The sequence below is a fragment of the Lactuca sativa genome, chromosome 3, assembly GCF_002870075.4.
Source record: "Lactuca sativa cultivar Salinas chromosome 3, Lsat_Salinas_v11, whole genome shotgun sequence".
Classification (NCBI taxonomy): Eukaryota; Viridiplantae; Streptophyta; class Magnoliopsida; order Asterales; family Asteraceae; genus Lactuca; species Lactuca sativa.
Window position 1 is genome coordinate 110,144,675 of NC_056625.2, and position 20,665 is coordinate 110,165,339.

Sequence of the window (20,665 nt, forward strand, 5' to 3'; positions counted from 1 at the left end):
AAGGTATTCTCTTTTGGAGGCACTTAGTTGATGAGTGTTGTTATTAGAGAAAGGAAGTCAGTGGCCGGCTTGAAGCGGTTATTAGGACCCTGCAAGGGAAGAGATGGATTTTAGGGATTCGATAGCAGTGTTTGAAGGAATCTGGGTCGATTGAGATCAGTGGATCTATTGTGGGAGTATCATCTGGAAGTTAGTGTTGCCGCAGGCTTCGAGGATGAAGCCTAATTTAAGTGGGGGAGAATTGTAACATCCTGAATTTCAGAAGTATGGCTTAAGGGTTTAATGTGTAAATAAAATAAGGGACTCGACGAGTAGGCATGCTTACTCGCCGAGTCGGAGCGTGTGACAACCTGATACTTTTACACTGAGCAATCCATCCATATATCCAAAATTCACTTGAATTTAGCATCTTTTAATAGTATGTTGAGCCCGCGCTAGTGTTTTAGGCTTAATATATCATAGACATGGACCTTAGGAAAGATTAGGAAGGGTGCTGCATCGCAAAATCCAGCCAAACACACCAAGAGAGGTGTGTGCGGCCAAGCCAGCCGCACACCCAGCAGCAAACCCCTCCAGCGTCACACTCAACCCTATATAAAGTAGAGGGCCCCCTTCCATTCACTTTTGGCTGCATCCTTTCTCTCTCTATACTTTCTCTCTCTAGAAAACCACCCAAGTACACCTAGAAGACTCCCAAAACGTGAAGAACACCATCATAGAGGTGAAACACTTGAATCCAAGCCTCAAACTCGTAATGTTCTTCATGTTCTTCATCCTATGAAGGAGTGCGGCTGCACACCTTCATCAGGTGGCCGCACACACTCATAATACCCTCCAAAGTGAGAGTAAGGCCGCAAAATCGACACATGGGACTCGAACAAGGAGTGTACGGCCGCACACCCCTATGTACGGCCGCACACACACCCTGTACGGCCGCACACTCTAGTGTGCAGCCTCACTCACAAGTCTGGTCGCATACCCCAGCCGCACACTCACCTTTATGGCCATACACACACCTTAATACTCATATTTGGCCTTAAACTTGCATAGATCATTGGGTATAGAACATGGAACACTTAGGCATAGTAATTCCATGCCCTTAGGAAGGATTTCCCCTCATGTTTAGTCATGAAAGCACCTTAAGTCTAACTTATATATGTGTCACCGTATGATCAATAGGGGTTGCTTGCGTTCAAAACATCCGTTGACACTCAGCAGCTATACGAATCGCAAACTTGAACCCTACAGTAAACTGTGAGTTGATAACCCTTAATGAACCTTTTCAACTGTTTTTTACATGTTTTATGGGGGGGATACAAGTCAAATGTACAATATATGGAAATCAATCACATGTGACTTACAATTCATAGTACAAATCACATGTGATTTATCACTATACTTTATAAAAGAACTTTACGCTTTCAAAATTACTTTGGAAAAATAAACTATTTTCTAAATGCTTTCTTTGGTCAAGATTTTATTAAATTACCTTTCTTATAAAATGTATCTACACTAATATATTTATATAAGTAAGGCTTGAAGGACTTAGGACCGATAGCTCGCCTGATTTCATGTTCTTGTTTGATGTGGGCTTAGGGTATTTGTTATCCGTCCGACTGTCGTTGATTTCTTAGTTATATATCATGTATATTGGTGTTAAATACGAGCATTTTCATCTCATTCGATGCCTATATTACTTAATTGCCAAGAACCATACACACTAAGTTAACTATAATAGGTATAGTTAAGGTCACTAATACTTGTTACCGCTACTACTATACATACTTTAATTCATACTATTACAAAACGATACACGAATAAGAGAATACACTATGAGCTACATAAAAGACTACTACACTATATTACAAGAGAAAGCACTAATCCGGAAGATAACACACTAACTCTCTACAAGATACTCTACGCACTACATACTGTGACCAGAGCTTTCCGGAAGGAAGGTGACGCTACATGTATAGATCTATACGGGGCAGACACTATTAGATCCCGACTGTTAACTTCAGTCCGAGCCGAGCAGGCCCAGAGATGGCACTACTTCACTACACTGTGTATGACCGGGAAGGTCATGGGATCCTCTATTACTCACACTATTGGTCACATAAAAGGAATACACTGTATCCACACTAAAATACTAAGACTAAAGTCTCAGTTAATATCTCGAAGTAAATAAGTATCTATTGCTAATGGAAGTTCGCACCACTATCACTACTCATAGGCATAACTTTTCTTCTATCTACACTACATACTGGAGATTTAGTACCACACTTTCACAACAAACAGTTTTCAATGATAAAACTTACATGCAACTTAGAGTTTTTCACTTACGATGTATTTTCTGGAAAATATAGGATTTTCTAGAGTTTTCTACTAATTATAAATGTACATGTAGCTTTTCACACTATATGTTCTAATACATTTTATACATTAACCACACTAAATTCTTATGAACTCACCAGCTTTATGCTGATACTCGTTTTCAAAATAACTTGTATCCTCAGGTCAAAGATAGACAGGTACAGGTGCAACATTTTGGAGAAGATGGTGCATACAAGATCCATCTCTTATTTTTGTTATACTTTTGGTGTCTATTGAAACTTTACAGAACACACTTGTAATTAAACTCACTATGTAAATGAAATGGTTGTATGTTTCTTGTTTTTACTATTATGCAATTGTGATGATACTGTACAGGACGTCCTCCACCCCGAAACGTATTCTGCCGTTATCGGTTTTGGGGTGTGACAGATTGGTATCAGAGCCATTGTTTATAGTGAATCAAGTATATCAACCTATAAAAAAATGTACGAACTATAAACACTTCGGGACTAAAACACTCTGACCAAGAATATATACTGTTAACTATTTAGAAGATTTAACTAAGTATATATACACACACCTCTATAAAACACAGAAGTCAGTATCGCACTAGAACAGAACAAAAGTATTAAGATTGTTGGACAGCAGAATTGGGCTTAGAGACATATAGTCACATCTGAGGGGATGTAGCCTGATCAATTACATTTTCCTGGGAGTGACTAGCATGTGCCTAAGTTTGGTTGTAGTGTTGCAACAAGTCTAAAACTTACCAACACTATCACAATAACGTTAGAATAAGAATACTATAGGAGTATTCTGTGCCGCTAAAACATACATATGTAAGAAAACTAAAAAAGGTCGTTACTGGTGGAGCAATAGTTGCTAAATGGATACTTTCCGGTTACCTGTGATTAGGGCGTTATAGACTTAGAATCTGTGATCTTTGCTTTACCTCCTGTTCCTTGTTTGGTTGTGGATTTACAGTTAGGGTCACTTATTCGACGGACTATCATGCCCCGGTCACATGTAATTAGTATGTATTATACAAGTATTGGTCTAACTCGTGACGATCATCTTATAAGTATTTTAGGTTAGTACGTCTATTAATCTTCCTTTCCCCTTTTCTCGCATAGATATCATAGCTGGTGTCCACCTTCCCGGCGATCCGTACTACCCAAATAAGGGCAATGGTGGATGGCTCGACGAAGAGTCGGATGATGATCACCAGATCCCTCTAGATCATCACCGAGCAGAAGGCTTTTCGGATAGCTCTGACTCCGAGCCAGAAGTTAACAACCTACCTCCTGAAGCTCTGAAACCCAACCCCCGTCCGACATTTCAGGGTCCCACTCCCCTGTGGGCAATATCCTTGAACCGATGGAGCGAGGAGTAGGGCCAACCTTTGCCTTACAATGGAGACCAAAGCTTCTACAACATAAGCGAAGGAGGATCAGCGGACCGAGTTCTGCCCATCATGGTCCGAAGGATTGCCAGGAATGTCGATCAGGGTCAAGCAGCCATTGGTCGAGTTGTAGAAGTGGATGCCAACTCGAATCTCAACACTGTTCGCATCCACCAACTTGAAGAAGCCATGGACATGACAAGGAGGACCAACGAGGCCCTACAGCAACAGCTAGCTGCATCCCGAGCCGAAGTTAGGGAACTCCGAGCATGCCGAAGGACTCATGAGCGACACCTTCAGGAAGTTATGCGTCAACTAGCGGATCTGAGGGTTCGCCCAACAAGTAACCGTCACCCGTAGAAGACGTTTAGTTACCTCACTCTTTTGTTTAAAGGACTAGCTTTCCCTCTCTATGTTTCGTAGATCACTTGTCTGTAAACATTCCAAGCTTAAAAGTACTCTAACTAGACCTCTAAACTGCCAACATTTTCCTTATGGTTTGATGTAAAACCTACTGTTAGGTCATTCTTCATGAGCTTGTATTACATCATTAATACCAGTAAATTGGCAGTTAACTACTCTATTGCTATGACTCTCATTCTGATCTTTGGATTATGATGATTTAATCCATGCAACACTCTACGCATATTCGCAATAGACTCTTACTATTGCTATCATTTCTATGGTCTTCCAGTGAAAGATGACTCCTCGAAAGCGTCCAAACAGAGGAAGATCAGCAACTCAAACCCCTCCTCCACCACCTCCTCCTCCACAGTTCGATCCAGTGCTGTTCCAAACGGCTGTGACCGCAGCTGTGACAGCATCCATGGCTCAAATGAACTATGGTGATGCGAGCGGTGGAAACTCTAGATTTTGTGAAGTCCATCAAAGAGTGCAGGGATGCACTTATAAGGGCTTCATGAACTACAAACCTACTTTCTTCGATGGTACCGGAGGAATTCTAGCATTGTCTCAGTGGTTTGAAAGAACCGAAGCTGTCTTTGAAATGTGCCCTTGCCCAGAAGAGAGCAAAATCAAGTTCGCTACTGCCACTCTCACTAACAGGGCCTTGGCATTGTGGAACAGCCATGTCAGTGCACTCTCCTTGGTAACAGCCAATGCCATGGGCTGGGACACTCTGAAAGACCTCATGAGAGGGGAGTACTGCCCTAGGGGCGAAATTCAGAAACTTGAGGAGGAACTCTGGAACCTCAAGATGAAAGGGACGGACATAACAGCTTACACGGCCAGGTTTTGTGACTTGGCGACTATGTGTCCCAACATGATCCCTTCTGAAAGCAAGAAGATCGAACGATACATTTAGGGTCTAATGCCACCGTATCAAGGAAACGTTCTAGCCTCACGCCCTACCACTTTTGATAGCGCCAAAGAATTGGCCTAGAGTCTAATCAATCATGAAGTCTCTTCCACTCCAGCAACAGCAACCACAACTGCCACTGCACCACCCGATTCAGCTGGCAAAAAGAGAAAGCGTTGGGATAAGAAGAAAGGCAAGAAAACTGAAACCTCCTCCAAGGATCAACAAATTGTGGCGGTCCATGCTGCCACCACTCTATCCACTCCTGCACCGACAAAAGCTTATGTTGGGAACATGCCCAAGTGTCCCAAGTGCCCTTTCCACCACAACGGCCCCTGCCGTGAATTGCAGTGTTCCAACTGCGGCCGGAAGAGCCATACTGTCCGATTTTGTAGGGCCCCACCCAAACCTATCTCGCATGTTTCTGGCTTGGGAGTGACCCAGACTTGTTATGGCTGCGGTGAAGCTGGTCATTTCAAGAAAAACTGTCTAAAGGCTGGGAATGCTGGGGGGAACTGGGAGACTACTCGCTATTGGGCACAATAAAGCAGTGGCGGATCCCACAGTAGTCACGGGTACTTTTCTTCTCAACAACTGTTATGCATGTGTCTTATTTGATAGTGGTGCAGAAAGAAGCTTCATAAACCAAAACTTTAAACACTTACTCAAACAATCCCCGCAACCACTAAAAGAAACATTCGTCGTAGAAATGGCTAACGGGAAGACCGAAAGCTCTAATGAAATCTACATAGGTTGTACCTTCACGTTAGATGATCAATCATTCCCAATCGACCTCATACCAGTCTCAATCAAGAGTTTCGATTTCATTGTTGGTATGGACTGGTTGAGTCTTTATCGTGCCGATATCCTATGCTTCAACAAAGCCATTCGCCTGAATCTTCTGAATCACGAAACTCTATTGATCTATGGAGACAAACCCGGTACGAGCCTTTGTATCATCTCCAGTATTCAGGCCCAGAAATACTTGCGTAAGGAATATCGTGCCTTTCTTGCTCACGTCTTCGACACAAGCCAAAAAGCGAAAAATCTAAAAGACATCCCCGGTTGAGTTCAGAATCGACCTAGTCCCAGGAGCTACCCCTGTAGCTAAGTCGCCCTATCGTTTAGCGCCCGCCGAGATGCAAGAACTATCTGGTCAACTTAACGAGCTGCTCAGCAAGGGCTTTATAAGACCGAGCTTCTCACCTTGGGGAGCCCCGGTCTTATTCGTGAAAAAGAAGGACGGATCATTCCGTATGTGCATCGATTATAGGGAACTCAACAAACTCACGGTCAAAAACCGCTACCCTCTTCCTCGTATAGACGACCTGTTCGACCAACTGCAAAGGGCGAGTTACTTTTTCAAGATCAATCTTAGGTCCAGATATCACCAGTTATGAGTGCTTGAGGAGGATGTTCCGAAGACAGCCTTCCGTACCCGCTACGGGCACTACGAGTTCGTGGTGATGCCCTTTGGACTGACTAACGCACCCGCGGTATTCATGGACTTGATGAATAGGGTATGTCGTCCATATCTAGATCAGTTCGTCATCGTCTTTATTGATGATATACTCGTCTACTCTCGGAGCAAGGAAGAACACAGAGATCATTTACGACGAGTCCTGGAAACCCTACGATAAGAGAAGTTATATGCGAAGTTCTCTAAGTGCGAATTTTGGATCCAAAGAGTTGAATTCTTAGGACACGTGTAGTGAAGACGGAATCCACGTGGATCCCTCCAAAATTAAAGCTATTGAGAACTGGTCAGCACCGAAGACGCCTACATAAGTTCATCAATTTCTAGGCCTCGCTGGCTACTACCGCAGATTCATCCAAAACTTCTCTCGGATTGCGAAACCTCTCACCATGTTAACACAGAAGGGCGTAACATTTGATTAGGAAGAGAAATAGGAGAAGGCATTCTAGACCCTGAAGCGAGCCCTATGCACCGCACCAGTATTATCCCTTCCCGAAGGAATAGAAGATTTTGTTGTATACTGCGATGCATCGAATCAGGGGCTCGGTTGTGTCTTGATGCAGCGAGGCAAGGTCATTATGCCTCAAGACAACTAAAGGCACATGAGGTAAACTACACTACTCACGACCTCAAGTTAGGAGCAGTCGTCTTCGCACTAAAAATTTGGAGACATTACCTGTACGGCACGAAGAGCATAGTGTACACCGATCATAAAAGCCTCCAATACATACTGAACCAGAAAGAGCTCAACATGAGACAACGCCGATGGGTCGAGCTACTCAACGATTACGACTGCGAAATTCGATATCACCTGGCGAAAGCCAACGTTGTAGCAGACGCCCTAAGTAGGAAAGAGTATTCTGGTCGAAGAACCAAGTCATTAACGATGACTATCCATTCGCATCTATCCGCACAAATCAAGGAGGCTCAACTTGAAGCCTTAAAGCCTGAAAATGTGATGGGAGAATCCCTGCGTGGAATGGATAAGAGTTTGGAGGTCAAGGGTGACGGAGCCTACTATCTCATGGACCGAATTTGGACTCCGCGCCACGGAGGTTTCAGAGATTTGGTCATGAAGGAAGCACACAACACTCGATACTCCGTCCACCCAGGTTCGGATAAGATGTATCTGGATCTAAAAAAGCTATACTGGTGGCCTAACATGAAGGCAGAGATTGCTACCTTCGTGAGCAAGTGCCTTACTTGCACGAAGGTCAAGGTCGAATACCAGAAGCCGCCGGGACTCCTCCAACAACCGGAGATACCGGAATGGAAGTGGGAGCGGATCACAATGGACTTCATAACCAAGCTGCCCAAGACAACGGGTGGGCTAGATACCATTTGGGTCATCGTCGACAGATTGACCAAGTCCGCACACTTCCTACCCATTAAAGAAACAGACAAGATGGAGAAACTCACAAGAACATACATTAAGGAAATAGTACGGCTGCATGGCGTCCCTATATCTATTATCTCTGATAGAGATAGTAGGTTTACTTTGAGATTTTGGCAATCGCTGCAAAGCGCATTAGGGACGAGATTGGACATGAGTACAACTTACCATCCGCAGACAGACGGACAAAGTGAAAGGGCTATCCAAACGTTGGAGGACATGCTGCGAGCCTGTGTGATCGACTTTGGTAAGGCATGGGATGCCCATCTACCTCTTGTAGAGTTTTCTTACAATAACAGTTACCACACGAGCATCAAGGTAGCTCCATTTGAAGCCCTCTACGGCCGGAAGTGAAGATCCCCTCTGTGATGGGCTGAGGTGGGTGACACTCAGTTAGCTCAAGGACGAGTTCCTGACAGCGCTCTCACGGGTCCGGAGATTATCAGAGAGACGACCGAGAAGATTGTACAGATTCACGAACGATTAAAAGCCGCTAGGGATCGACAGAAATGTTACGCAGACAAGCGAAGAAAACCCTTGGAATTCCAAGTGGGAGACCGAGTCCTTTTGAAGGTCTCGCCCTGGAAGGGCACGATATGCTTCGGAAAGTATGGAAAGCTGAACGCAAGGTACATAGGGCCTTTTGAGATTCTCGCTAGAATCGGCCCTGTATCTTACAAACTCAACCTACCCCACGAGCTAAGTAACATACATCCTACCTTCCATATCTCAAACCTGAAGAAATGCCTGTCCGACGAGACTCTAGTGATTCCACTTGACGAGATCGAGGTCAATGAGAGCCTCAACTTCGTGGAAGAGCCTGCTGAGGTTATGGATCGAGAAGTCAAGTGAACGAAGCAGAGTCGCATCCCAATTGCAAAGGTTCGTTGGAATGCTAAGCGAGGGCCGAAGTTCACTTGGGAGCGCGAGGATCAAATGAAAAATAAATATCCTCATCTTTTTTCTTAGTTAATATGTAATAGCTTAGTTGCTTGAACTATATTTCGGGACGAAATTCCGTTAACGGGGGGAGGATGTGACAACCTGATACTTTTACACTGAGCAATCCATCCATATATCCAAAATTCACTTGAATTTAGCATCTTTTAATAGTATGTTGAGCCCGCGCTAGTGTTTTAGGCTTAATATATCATAGACATGGACCTTAGGAAAGATTAGGAAGGGTGCTGCATCGCAAAATCCAGCCAAACACACCAAGAGAGGTGTGTACGGCCAAGCCAGCCGCACACCCAGCAGCAAACCCCTCCAGCCTCACACTCAACCCTATATAAAGTAGAGGACCCCCTTCCATTCACTTTTGGCTGCATCCTTTCTCTCTCTAGAAAACCACCCAAGAACACCTAGAAGACTCCCAAAACGTGAGGAACACCATCATAGAGGTGAAACACTTGAATCCAAGCCACAAACTCGTAATGTTCTTCATGTCTTCATCCTATGAAGGAGTGTGGCCGCACACCTTCATCAGGTGGACGCACACACTCATAATACCCTCCAAAGTGAGAGTAAGGCCGCAAAATCGACACATGGGACTCGAACAAGGAGTGTACGGCTGCACACCCATGTGTATGGCCGCACACACACCCTGTACGGCCGCACACTCTAGTGTGCAGCCTCACTCACAAGTCTGGCCGCATACCCCAGCCGCACACTCACCTTTATGGCCATACACACACCCTAATACTTATATTTGGCCTTAAACTTTCATAGATCATTGGGTATAGAACATGGGACACTTAGTCTTAGTAATTCCATGCCCTTAGGAAGGATTTCCCCTCATGTTTAGTCATCAAAACACCTTAACTCTAACTTATATATGTGTCACCGTATGATTAATAGGGGTTGCTTGCGTTCAAAAACATCCGTTGACACTCAGCAGGTATACGAATCGCAAACTTGAACCCTATAGTAAACTGTGAGTTCATACCCCTTAATGAACATTTTCAACTATTTTTACATGTTTTAGCGGGGGGGGGGGGGGGGGGGGGGGGATACAAGTCAAATGTACAATATATGGAAATCAATCACATGTGATTTACAATTCATAGTACAAATCACATGTGATTTATCACTATACTTTATAAAAGAACTTTACGCTTTCAAAACTACTTTGGAAAAATAAACTATTTTCTAAATGCTTTCTTTGGTCAAGATTTTATTAAATTACCTTTCTTATAAAATGTATCTACACTAATATATTTATATAAGTAAGACTTGAAGGACTTAGGACCGATAGCTCGCCTTATTTCCTGTTCTTGTTTGATGTGGGCTTAGGGTATTTATTATCCGTCCGACTGTCGTTGATTTCTTAGTTATATATCATGTATATTGGTGTTAAATACGAGCATTTTCATCTTATTCGATGCCTATATTACTTAATTGCCAAGAACCATACACACTAAGTTAACTATAATAGGTATAGTTAAGGTCACTACTACTTGTTACCACTACTACTATACATACTATAATTCATACTATTACAAAACGATACACGAATAAGAGAATACACTATGAACTACATAAAAGACTACTACACTATATTACAAGAGAAAGCACTAATCCGGAAGATAACACACTAACTCTCTACAAGATACTCTACGCACTACATACTGTGACCAGAGCTTTCCGGAAGGAAGGCGACGCTACATGTATAGATCTATACGGGGCAGACATTATTAGATCCCGACTGTTAACTTCAGTCCGAGCCGAGCAGGCCCAGGGATGGCACTGCTTCACTACAATGTGTATGACCGGGAAGGTCATGGGATCCTCTATTACTCACACTATTGGTCACATAAAAGGAATACACTATATCCACACTAAAATACTAAGACTAGAGTCGCAGTTAATATCTCGAAGTAAATAAGTATCTATTGCTAATGGAAGTTCGCACCACTATCACTACTCACAGGCATAACTTTTCTTCTATCTACACTACATACTGGAGATTTAGTACCACACTTTCACAACAAACAGTTTTCAATGATAAAACTTACATGCAACTTAGAGTTTTTCACTTACGATGTATTTTCTTGAAAATATAGGATTTTCTAGAGTTTTCTACTAATTATAAATGTACATGCAGCTTTTCACACTATATGTTCTAATACATTTTATACATTAACCACACTAAATTCTTATGAACTCACCAGCTTTATGCTGATACTCATTTTCATAATAACTTGTATACTCAGGTCAAAGATAGACAGGTACAGGTGCAACATTTTGGAGAAGATGGAGCATACAAGATCCATCTCTTATTTTTTTTATACTTTTGGTGTCTATTGAAACTATACAGAACACACTTGTAATTAAACTCACTATGTAAATGAAATGGTTGTATGTTTCTTGTTTTTACTATTATGCAATTGTGATGATACTGTACATGACATCCTCCACCCCGAAACGTATTACGTCGTTATCGGTTTTGGGGTGTGACAGAGCGGGATTTGTCGTGGATTTAAGTGGACAACTCTTCGACTCGGCGACTTGGACTCGACGAGTAGGTGCAGAAGAGAGAAAACCCTAATCCTGGGGGTTATGCCCTATATAAAGCACATTATAACCCACCCTCAGCCTCTTTGCTACCCTTTTGAGATCCAAAAACCCTAGAATCGAGTGAGCCTCCATTAATAGAGAGAATAGAGCTTTGGAGGAGAAAATCTTGGAAACGGGCTTGGAGATCAAGAGGCATGCTGCAAAGGAGTGGTGTAGATCTGGGATCTACTTATGTTGGAGCATATATTGGAGGTAATAATCTGTTGCTTGGGCTCTTTTGTCTCTAGATCTATTATCATTTGAGATTTAGGGCATTTTTGGTATGATTGAGAGCTATTTTGAGTTAGAAGCTTAGATCTGAGGTTGCTACTTCAGATCTAGGCTTGTGGTGGTCCAAAATGTCATAAAGCTCCTGTCTAAGAGTTTTTGGTGAGGCCCCCTAGTCTTTAACCCTAGCCTTTCTGTGTTTTTGGCCAATATCTCCTTGGTTTCACATAAAGTTTGCAACTTTATGTGAGGGACAGATGGTAGAAGGGTGGATCTATGGATTGGAGCCCTGCATGGCTCGTAAAACCTCTGAATGGATTGAGAACTAGAGGGACTCGACGAGTCACATGGGTGTACTCGACGAGTTGTATGAACATGTGCATGGACTCGGCGAGTTGAAAGAACAACTCGACGAGTCTGTTGAACATTGCCTTGGACTCGGCGAGTCTGTTCTTGGACTCGGCGAGTGTGGTCACAGAACCCAATCTCTGTTGGGTTAAAGCTTTGGATTAGTGAGTCGGTTGGCGACTCAGTGAGTTGGACAGGATGGGAGTCAGAGATCGTTGGACTCGGCGAATCTTGGGGCGACTCAACGAGTTAGGTTGTGCTATGAGAGTTTTCTAGGTATGGGAACTCGGCGAGTCGACGAGTTGACTTGGCGAGTAGAGTCAACCAGGAAGGTTGACTTTGTCTGAGGACTTTGACTTTGACCAAGAGTTGACCAGTTTGACTTCCAAAGTATTTTGGTAATATTGGTATTTATGGAATTGGTTATTTGGTAGTGTTCTGTGGTGAAGATCATGTTGGTGGTCGGAGCAGCTTGGTCTTATCTTTGCAGTCGAAAATTTTAGGTGAGTTATCCTTACTTTATCGATAGGGTCTACGGCACCAAGGCAGGCCCTTTATCGAATGGAAATCTGGGTATTTTTGTTATGTTATTGCTTGCTAGATCTGCATCATGGTATTTATGATGGTATCATGTTAGTGACCTGATTAAGGTCGGTACCCGGTATATAGGGTAATGTTATGCTAGTAACCGGTTAGGTCGGAATCCTGGTTAGGATGTTGATATGCTATGTGATCTGTTAGACTGTTTGTCTGGTTAAAGATTTGTTACGTGATTAATTGTTTTATGTGCACATGGTTGTTTGACGGGGGTTGGGTTGAGGCGGGTCCTGCTTTGTGTTGTAGGCTAACTTACCCAGGGCTGACCGGATATCCCGAAGGCCCAGCGAGCGGTCCGGATAGGCTGAAGGCCCCAAGAGGGCAGACCAGACATACCGAGGCTCGGTGAGTGGACCAGACCGACTGAAGGCTCGGTGTGGGCGGACCAGTCACACTGTAGACTCAGAGAGTGGACCAGGTGGATTGTAGGCCTGGTGCGTACGGACCAATCACACTGTAGACTCGATGTACATGGCTAGACTCGGAGGGTGGACCAGATAGACTAAAGGCCCGATGCGGGCGGACCAGTCATACAGTAGACTTGATGTGCATGGATGTTCTCTGTATTGTGATACGATATGAGTATGGTTATATGTGGTTGGTATTTTGGGGGTAACTCACAAAGTTTTCGGGCTTACACTTCAGTGTTTTGTTTCAGGTACTTCAGGAGACTGTGGCAAAGCGAAGGCGTGATCGTACCGCTCCTCATGTTTTATGATTTATGTGATATGGTTCTGAGGAAATACTCTGATGTTTAAACTATTTGAAAACAAGATGTATGAATTTAATGGTTTGGATCAATTTAAAAATGTTTTAAATTTGGCTCAAATTTTATGGGTGTTACAATTTAATGGTGCGTTTTAGACAAATGCACCAATAGATGTAATTTTAATGTGGTTATACGGAAACCACATTCAAAAATGATGTTATAATGGTGTGATTTATAACCTTCACACCAAGTAACAATGTTTAATGGTTTGATCTTGGACAAGCACAACAATAAATGCATTTTTAATGTAGTCATATGGAAACTCTACCAACAAATTATATAAATGGTGTGGTTCTTAATGCAGGTTTATGAAAACCATATTAACAAATTCTTTAAATGGTGCGGCTCCCTGGCTTATTGATGCGAAAAGAGTTTTCAGCGGTTTAATAATCCAGTTTATAATCACACCAATTTAAATAAAACTCGTCATAGTGTTAAATACGTTTTGTACTAATGTTAATTATAATCTCTAGAAAACCAAAGTATATTCAATAAACAAAATAAAAGTAAATCAAATTTCATACGAAAAAACACACATTACAACACTCAATCCCACATGGCTTGTGACCCATCAACAACATACATGACAAACGACATCAATACCAGAATATTATTTTGTATACACATATGCATCCTCACAAAGATACCGTAGGATCTAATGATGTCCAGGAAGCTTCTCTTTGATCTTCTCCATCACCCCTTTCTTCTCATGGGTTTCTCCTCCTTCCCCATAACCACCACCACCAATGCCGCCAGATGTTGTTGTTGACACCCCTTGATGCTCGTCCGTGTTGTCACCACCGGGAAGCTTTTCTTTGATCTTCTCCATCACCCCTTTCTTCTCGTAGGTTTCCCCTCTTTCCCCATAACCACCACCACCAACGCCTCTTGTCGTTGTTGAGGACACTGTTTGATGCTCAGAGATGTTACCACCAGGAAGCTTATCTTTAATCTTCTCCATAACCCCTTTCTTCTCGTGGGTTTCCCCTCCTTCCACATAACCGCCATCAATGCTACTCACCGTTGTTGTGGGCACCCTTTGATGCTCGTCCGTATTGTGATCACCGGGAAGCCTTTCTTTGATCTTCTCCATCATGCCTTTGTTCTCGTGGGTTTCCCCTCCTTCCCCATATGTATTACCACCACCACCAACGCCGTATATCGTTGATGTGGACACTCTTTGATGCTCGTCGGTACTGTAACCACCAGGAAGCTTTTCTTTGATCTTCTCTGTCACCCCTTTCTGCTCATGGGTTTCCCCTCCTTCCAAATAATTGTCACCAACGCCGCCTGTCGTTGCGGACACCCTTTGATGCTCATCATTGTTGTGACCACCGGGAAGCTTTTCTTTGATCTTCTCCATCAGCCCTTTCTTTTCGTGGGTTTCCCCTCCTTCCCCATAACCACCGCCACTAACGCCGCCTGTCGTTGAGGACACCCTTTGATGCTCCTCCGTGCTGTGACCACCGGGAAACTTTTCTTTGATCTTCTCTATCACCCCTTTCTTTTCTTGGCCTTCTTCTCTATGTTGATCGTAGCCTGTCCCAGTTTCGGTGCCAATGCCCATTCCCATACCCGTAAAAGGGGTGCTAGAGTGAAGTGGGTTTCCGTACTCATCTGTTTGCCGACCTTCTCTTCCGTCTTTATGATCTCCTCCGAAATGTGCCATATTTCTTTTCACTCGATAAGTTATAGAAGAAGCTTGAAAACGTGGAATTGAACACTTGTTTCGTTTGTGATTTTCTTGTGTTTTATATTATGACATTTGGGGGGCTTTATATAGAGTAAAGTGAGACGATGAAAAGCTGATATACGCGGTGAAATGAAGATGCATGGTATACGAGAGAACCACATGTTGTCAGCATTATACTAAACCCACTTAAAAAGCTGTTCCATCAGAAGATGGACACGTCTTTTTTAATAAATTCAGAAAACGGAAGGATTTTAAACCTACATATATTATATTATATATTATATATTATATTATAAGATTATAGATTACAGATAAGTCATAAGGGTCAACTTGTGAAGTCAGGCCATGTCGACAAGATTTGGTTCGTCGACATATTTCGTGTCGGTAAGTCTTGTTTATTATACTGGTTATAGTTATTTCCCTGGCCACCACACCAAAAATAAAATATTGTGATATTAGCCTCAAATCATACCGCTTCATCACTAATAAAAATACTCGATCATTCCACCATTCTTATTTTTTTTATTTAATAAAACCAATATTAAATAAAAAATACATCCTTGAATAAATATTTTAAAGGTTACATTAAATAAACATATGAAGTGTAACTTCTTTTATTACTTTCCTCCTTCCCCTGACTTTCTTCTTAATGATGCCTTCTTATTTCCTATAATTTTTTTGTAAAATTGAATGTAGTATACAAGCTTTTCCTCGGTTATCTATTGATGTTTTTTCATGAACAAAATAGAAGGGGGTGTCGAAGTAAATTAGAAATACTGTTTTTCAGAACTATATAGCACGTACACGAGGAAACACTTTTACCAAACTTGAAAACGCCGAACTAGATGAATATAATTTACCTTTTCGTGTAACATTTAGAAACTATCAATCTATTATATCGATCTTGGATTTCATCTAGAAGACGTGTATGAATTATTTATTTACCAAACTACAGAATTCACGGGTCCCTAAATAAGCGTATAATTTGGTGAAATTAAATGTAATTCATGTATAGTGAATTTGTTAAAAATATGAATAAAAAATAAGACGTTTGAACCTTGGAAAACTAAAAAAAAAAAAAAAAAACAATTTTGTTTGTTGGAAGTCCTTGTGATATGTGTAGAAACTTTCAAAGGGTTTCCAGCACTTAGAAAAAACTATAACTTACCGAACGGAAATGTGTAGGATAGAAACTTTCAAAGGGTTTCCAGCACGTAGAAAAAACTATAACTTACCGAACGGAAATGTGTAGGAACTGTTAGAAAATTAGAGAAATCAGAATAATAATATATATTACTTGAATAGATTCATGTATGGAGTTTTGTACACTTTCCTAAATTTGTAATTCGTCCTTTTTATATGGGGTACATGAATTCAAAAGTGAAATAATTCAAGAATAAACCAATTCAAATTACATTCCTAATTCGAACAGAGAAACACCTAATATCTTTGCTTGACGTGTTCTTGAGAGATAGATCAAAACTTAATGAACAAATTTTCGCGTGTATCTTTGTAACCCTTTTTTTTTGCAACATAAAAAATGTTCTTCTTATATAAGAGGGAAAAGTAGTTAATAGTGGTTACATGCAAATTTGGCACCAAAACATGTAGTTAGTGGACATAACTAACACATGCATCATCATGATGTCATCAAGTGAGTTTTAACGGGAACCACTGCCAACGGCTCTACCTCTTGAACCCGGTACCTGGGGGAGTTGCCCTTGAACCCTGTATCCCGAACTCATTTTAATCACTCCGAGTGTGCATCATACACCTCTAATCGTAGTGAGTGAAATAGAATTCAACTTATCTCAATAGTAATAACAACTAAACTAAAACATGTTGATAACACCCCCCCCCCCTTTAGCGTAATCCTTAATTAACTAAAAACAAACACAAATACAAACTCATGCATATATGAAAATATCATGAAGATTGAATATTCACATTAGTACAATACATATTTCAAGTACTCGAGAATCAGGGTGTCTTAAGATGTAATACTTGTCTTCTAGGAGGAATCGAATTAGGGTTTTGAGGAGTCAAAAGGTTGAATTTTCGAAGAAAAGAAACCTCAGGATGTGAGATTGGAGGTTCTCTGGGTGAGTGGGCTAAGATGAATTGTTATGTGAGACTGGTCTCACGACGTAAGACATAGAGTGCTCATGACGTGAGCATTACTACAGCCCAAGCCCATAATCTTTTAGAGTTTCCTTCATATTTAAGCATATTTAAACTCATTTTGGGATTTCTTATTAGACGCAAATCCTATTTGTAACACCCGAATCTTGGAGGTACTTATTTATTGAATTAAAACTTTTGGATGAGGGTCACGACGTGAGACATGGTGGTCATGTCATGAGTGACCATTAACTAGTTGACTCGTGTTTTTGAGCCTCACGACGTGAGACTTTAAATACTTACAATGTGAGAATGGGATGATTACCAAAACACTAATATTTCGAATATTTAATGGAATGAGAGGGCTAGGGTTCCCATCCTTAGCATCCCTCACTATTTTGCCTCTTGGAACCCTAATCTCGAACCACTTAAACTCCTAAGCCATTTTTGTGATCTTTGAAGCGTGCTTTGGTGGTTTTTGACTCCTTGAAGGGGAAGAGGATCTTGGTGGATCAACCTATTGGCATTCTAGCTTCTACCCTACCTTCTTATTAGGCTTTTGGACCATTGTAAGTCATAAAGCTCAGACCCTTTTACCTCTTGCATGGTAGATTTAAGTTTTAAGCTCCTTTTTGCATGATTATGATGGATTGCATGCATGTGATCCATAAAGCTGGCAAACTTATGGATCATTGAGTCATTCTCTAAGATATAGTCTTTGGATCTGAGTTTTGGTATAGTTTGAGACTCCAAGCACGAGTTTAGATCTCATTTTCCCTCTTTTAATCTACTGAGAGTTTGATTCATGCATTGGAGATGCATTGTAACATCCTGACATAAGGTACAATTATTATTCATGAATGGTTCCTTTTAAGTTAAAATCAGTCCCTTTGTATGATAAGTTGGAAAGTCAGTACGTGGGGCGTACGCATGAGTACGTGCAGCGTACTCACGCACCATGCAGATCTTGGAGGCCACCTAGTACGCTGGGTGTACCAGGCTCAGATGTAAAACCCTAATATCTAATTGATTGATATATAAAGAACATTATGGACTCATTTCTAGCCACCCTTACCATCCTCCAACCCTCTCTAAAAGCCTAATTTTGTGTGTGTAGCTTGAGTGTGTGTTTTTTCAAGTTTGAGTTGTTCTTGACCCTTGAGGAAGAAGAAGAAGAAGAAGAAGAAGAAGAAGAAGAATAAGAAGAAGGTTATCAAAGAATAAGAAGATGAAGAAGAAGAAGAAGAAGAAGAAGAAGAAGAAGAAGAAGAAGAAGAAGAAGAAGAAGAAGAAGAATAAGGTGTCATCCAGCTTAGAGATCCAAAAACTCCCCACCTTTGTGCATCATATAGATGTATAAAGCTTGTACCTTGGCTAGTATTCTCTTAGATCTCTTTTAGTGTAATATTTATGAGTTTAATTCCTTAAGTTTAGACGTTTATGAATTTGTTACTCTCCAAAGAGTTTAGGTTGTCCTTTCATGCATTTTAGGGCATCTAGATGGATAAAATGATTGCTTGATCTTCCATTGTGTCCCATGCATGAGTAAAGTAGTTTGAAAGAGTTGAAATGATTTTTTAGCCTAACATAGCCATGCAAAGGCTTAAAGCCCATGACTTTATTGAATAAGAAGCTTAAAGTTAGTCAGATCTGAAATTGGGATGAATGTCTTAATGGATTAAGAAGTTTGGTAAAGGATCTGGAATTCTCTGGAGTACGTCATGTGTACTCTTGGCTAAGTGCAGCGAAGCCTAGCTGCTCCCTGTCGCATACTTGCTCAGCTGTACGCCTAGCTTTAGGAGTAGTACGCCCAGCGTACTCGTTGGGTGTTAAATTTCTATTGACCTTTGCTGACTTTGACTTTTGGTCAAAGTTTAGGGTTTTGGACCTAAGGAGGGGCAAAATGGTCCTTTTTTCCCTTAGTGGGTTTAACTGTGGACTTTGGACTCATGAGTGATTTGGACCTTAAATTTAATTAAGGTTAATTATCTTGTTAACTAGGCGGAGTCTAGATCCGACAGTTCGGGTGCTAGGTTTTTGTGTCGTCAGTATCAGGTGAATCTCCTCACTTACTCTTACGTGTGTGGTAGGATAACTATAATGTTATGAACAGCTGGGTCTAGCTGTTATGTGATGCTATATTATGTGCGGATTTCATATATGAGGTTGCTACTAGCCAACCGAGGGTTGGGGATAACTTCCCGAGCATGTTGTTTGCTCATCCGGATTGCTGATAGTCTCAGGGTTGTTGATAACCCATAGGTGTTTATTTTATGTTGTGTTGTATGCGGTATCTTGAGGAACTCACTAAACTTCATGCTTACAGTTGTTGATTTGTATGTGACAGGTACTTTGTAGGGCCGCAGGAAGGCAAAGGTTTAATTGTACACACACACTAGGAATTTATTATAGGGACATGATCTTTTGTAATCTAATAACTATAAGACTTGTGTTTTGAAATGATTTGCATTTGATCTGGTTGTAAAACTCTGTTTTGGAATTTTAAAAAAATTGGAAAATTTTGGTCTAAAATTTAAGGTGTTACAGTTTGGTATCAGAGCCCTGGTTTGAGGGATTTGGATGAACCTTTGGGTGAATCCAAACTCAAATTGAAGGTTTAAACATTTTTAAGAACTTAACAAGAAATGAATACTTTTTACAATAGGGAAATCCAAAGAAGTAGTGTCTAAAATCGACCAACACTCGAGCAGTAGTTGCCCAAAATACCTTATTGTTATTTTTAGTATTGTAGAGCAGAAATGTGGTATTATGAGAAATTAGGATTGCATGCTAGCTAGGTGTAGGCTAAGGAATCTTGCTGAACCAGTTTGAAGGTTGCCTTATTAATGATGCCTTAGCCTAGGAATTCATTCCTTATGAGATCGAATCAGCCTTAATTATTTGTTTGGCGTATGCTTTATAGTTGTACATAGTTAGGCTTTTATAGCCTTAGAATGACTGATTTGGCCTTTCTTCGTGTTCCTTGTTTGGTTGTGGATTTAAGGTAGGATAATTTATTCGAATGTCGATTGAGTCTTGTACTATGTACAATTGGCATATGCGAGTCAAATGGTGAGGGCAACAGAGATTCCATGAGGTAGAGAATTGATAGGAGCGATCTAGAACTAGTATCTTGACATATGATGAGGTTCTCCAGAACCAGTAAGGCGAGTCCATAGCTGTTATGCAGAGGTACATTTGTTGGGAGCTCAAGGGTGCGACCCGAGACGACTATGGATTGGTGTGGAAGGTAGGATTGGCCTCGTACTACTGAATGCACCAGATCCTTACGTGACTCGGAAAATAACCTCGAGGGACTAGAGAGCATGTATGGGTGTGAGAGTCGATATATATATATATATATATATATATATATATATATATATGTGTGTGTGTGTGTGTGTGTGCATGCATGTATGTGTGTATTTAG

The 20,665-nt window shown here is 41.3% G+C and overlaps 1 protein-coding gene across 1 annotated transcript; it reads right to left on the reverse strand.

Moving 5' to 3' along the window:
- Window positions 1–13,913: 13,913 nt before the first annotated feature.
- Window positions 13,914–15,253, reverse strand: LOC111889181 (dehydrin Xero 2). The gene has a single exon (XM_023885323.3). The coding sequence runs from the start codon at window positions 15,088–15,090 to the stop codon at window positions 14,077–14,079; it is 1,014 nt and encodes a 337-aa protein (XP_023741091.1). The 5' UTR covers window positions 15,091–15,253; the 3' UTR covers window positions 13,914–14,076.
- Between the last annotated feature and the right edge of the window lie 5,412 nt (window positions 15,254–20,665).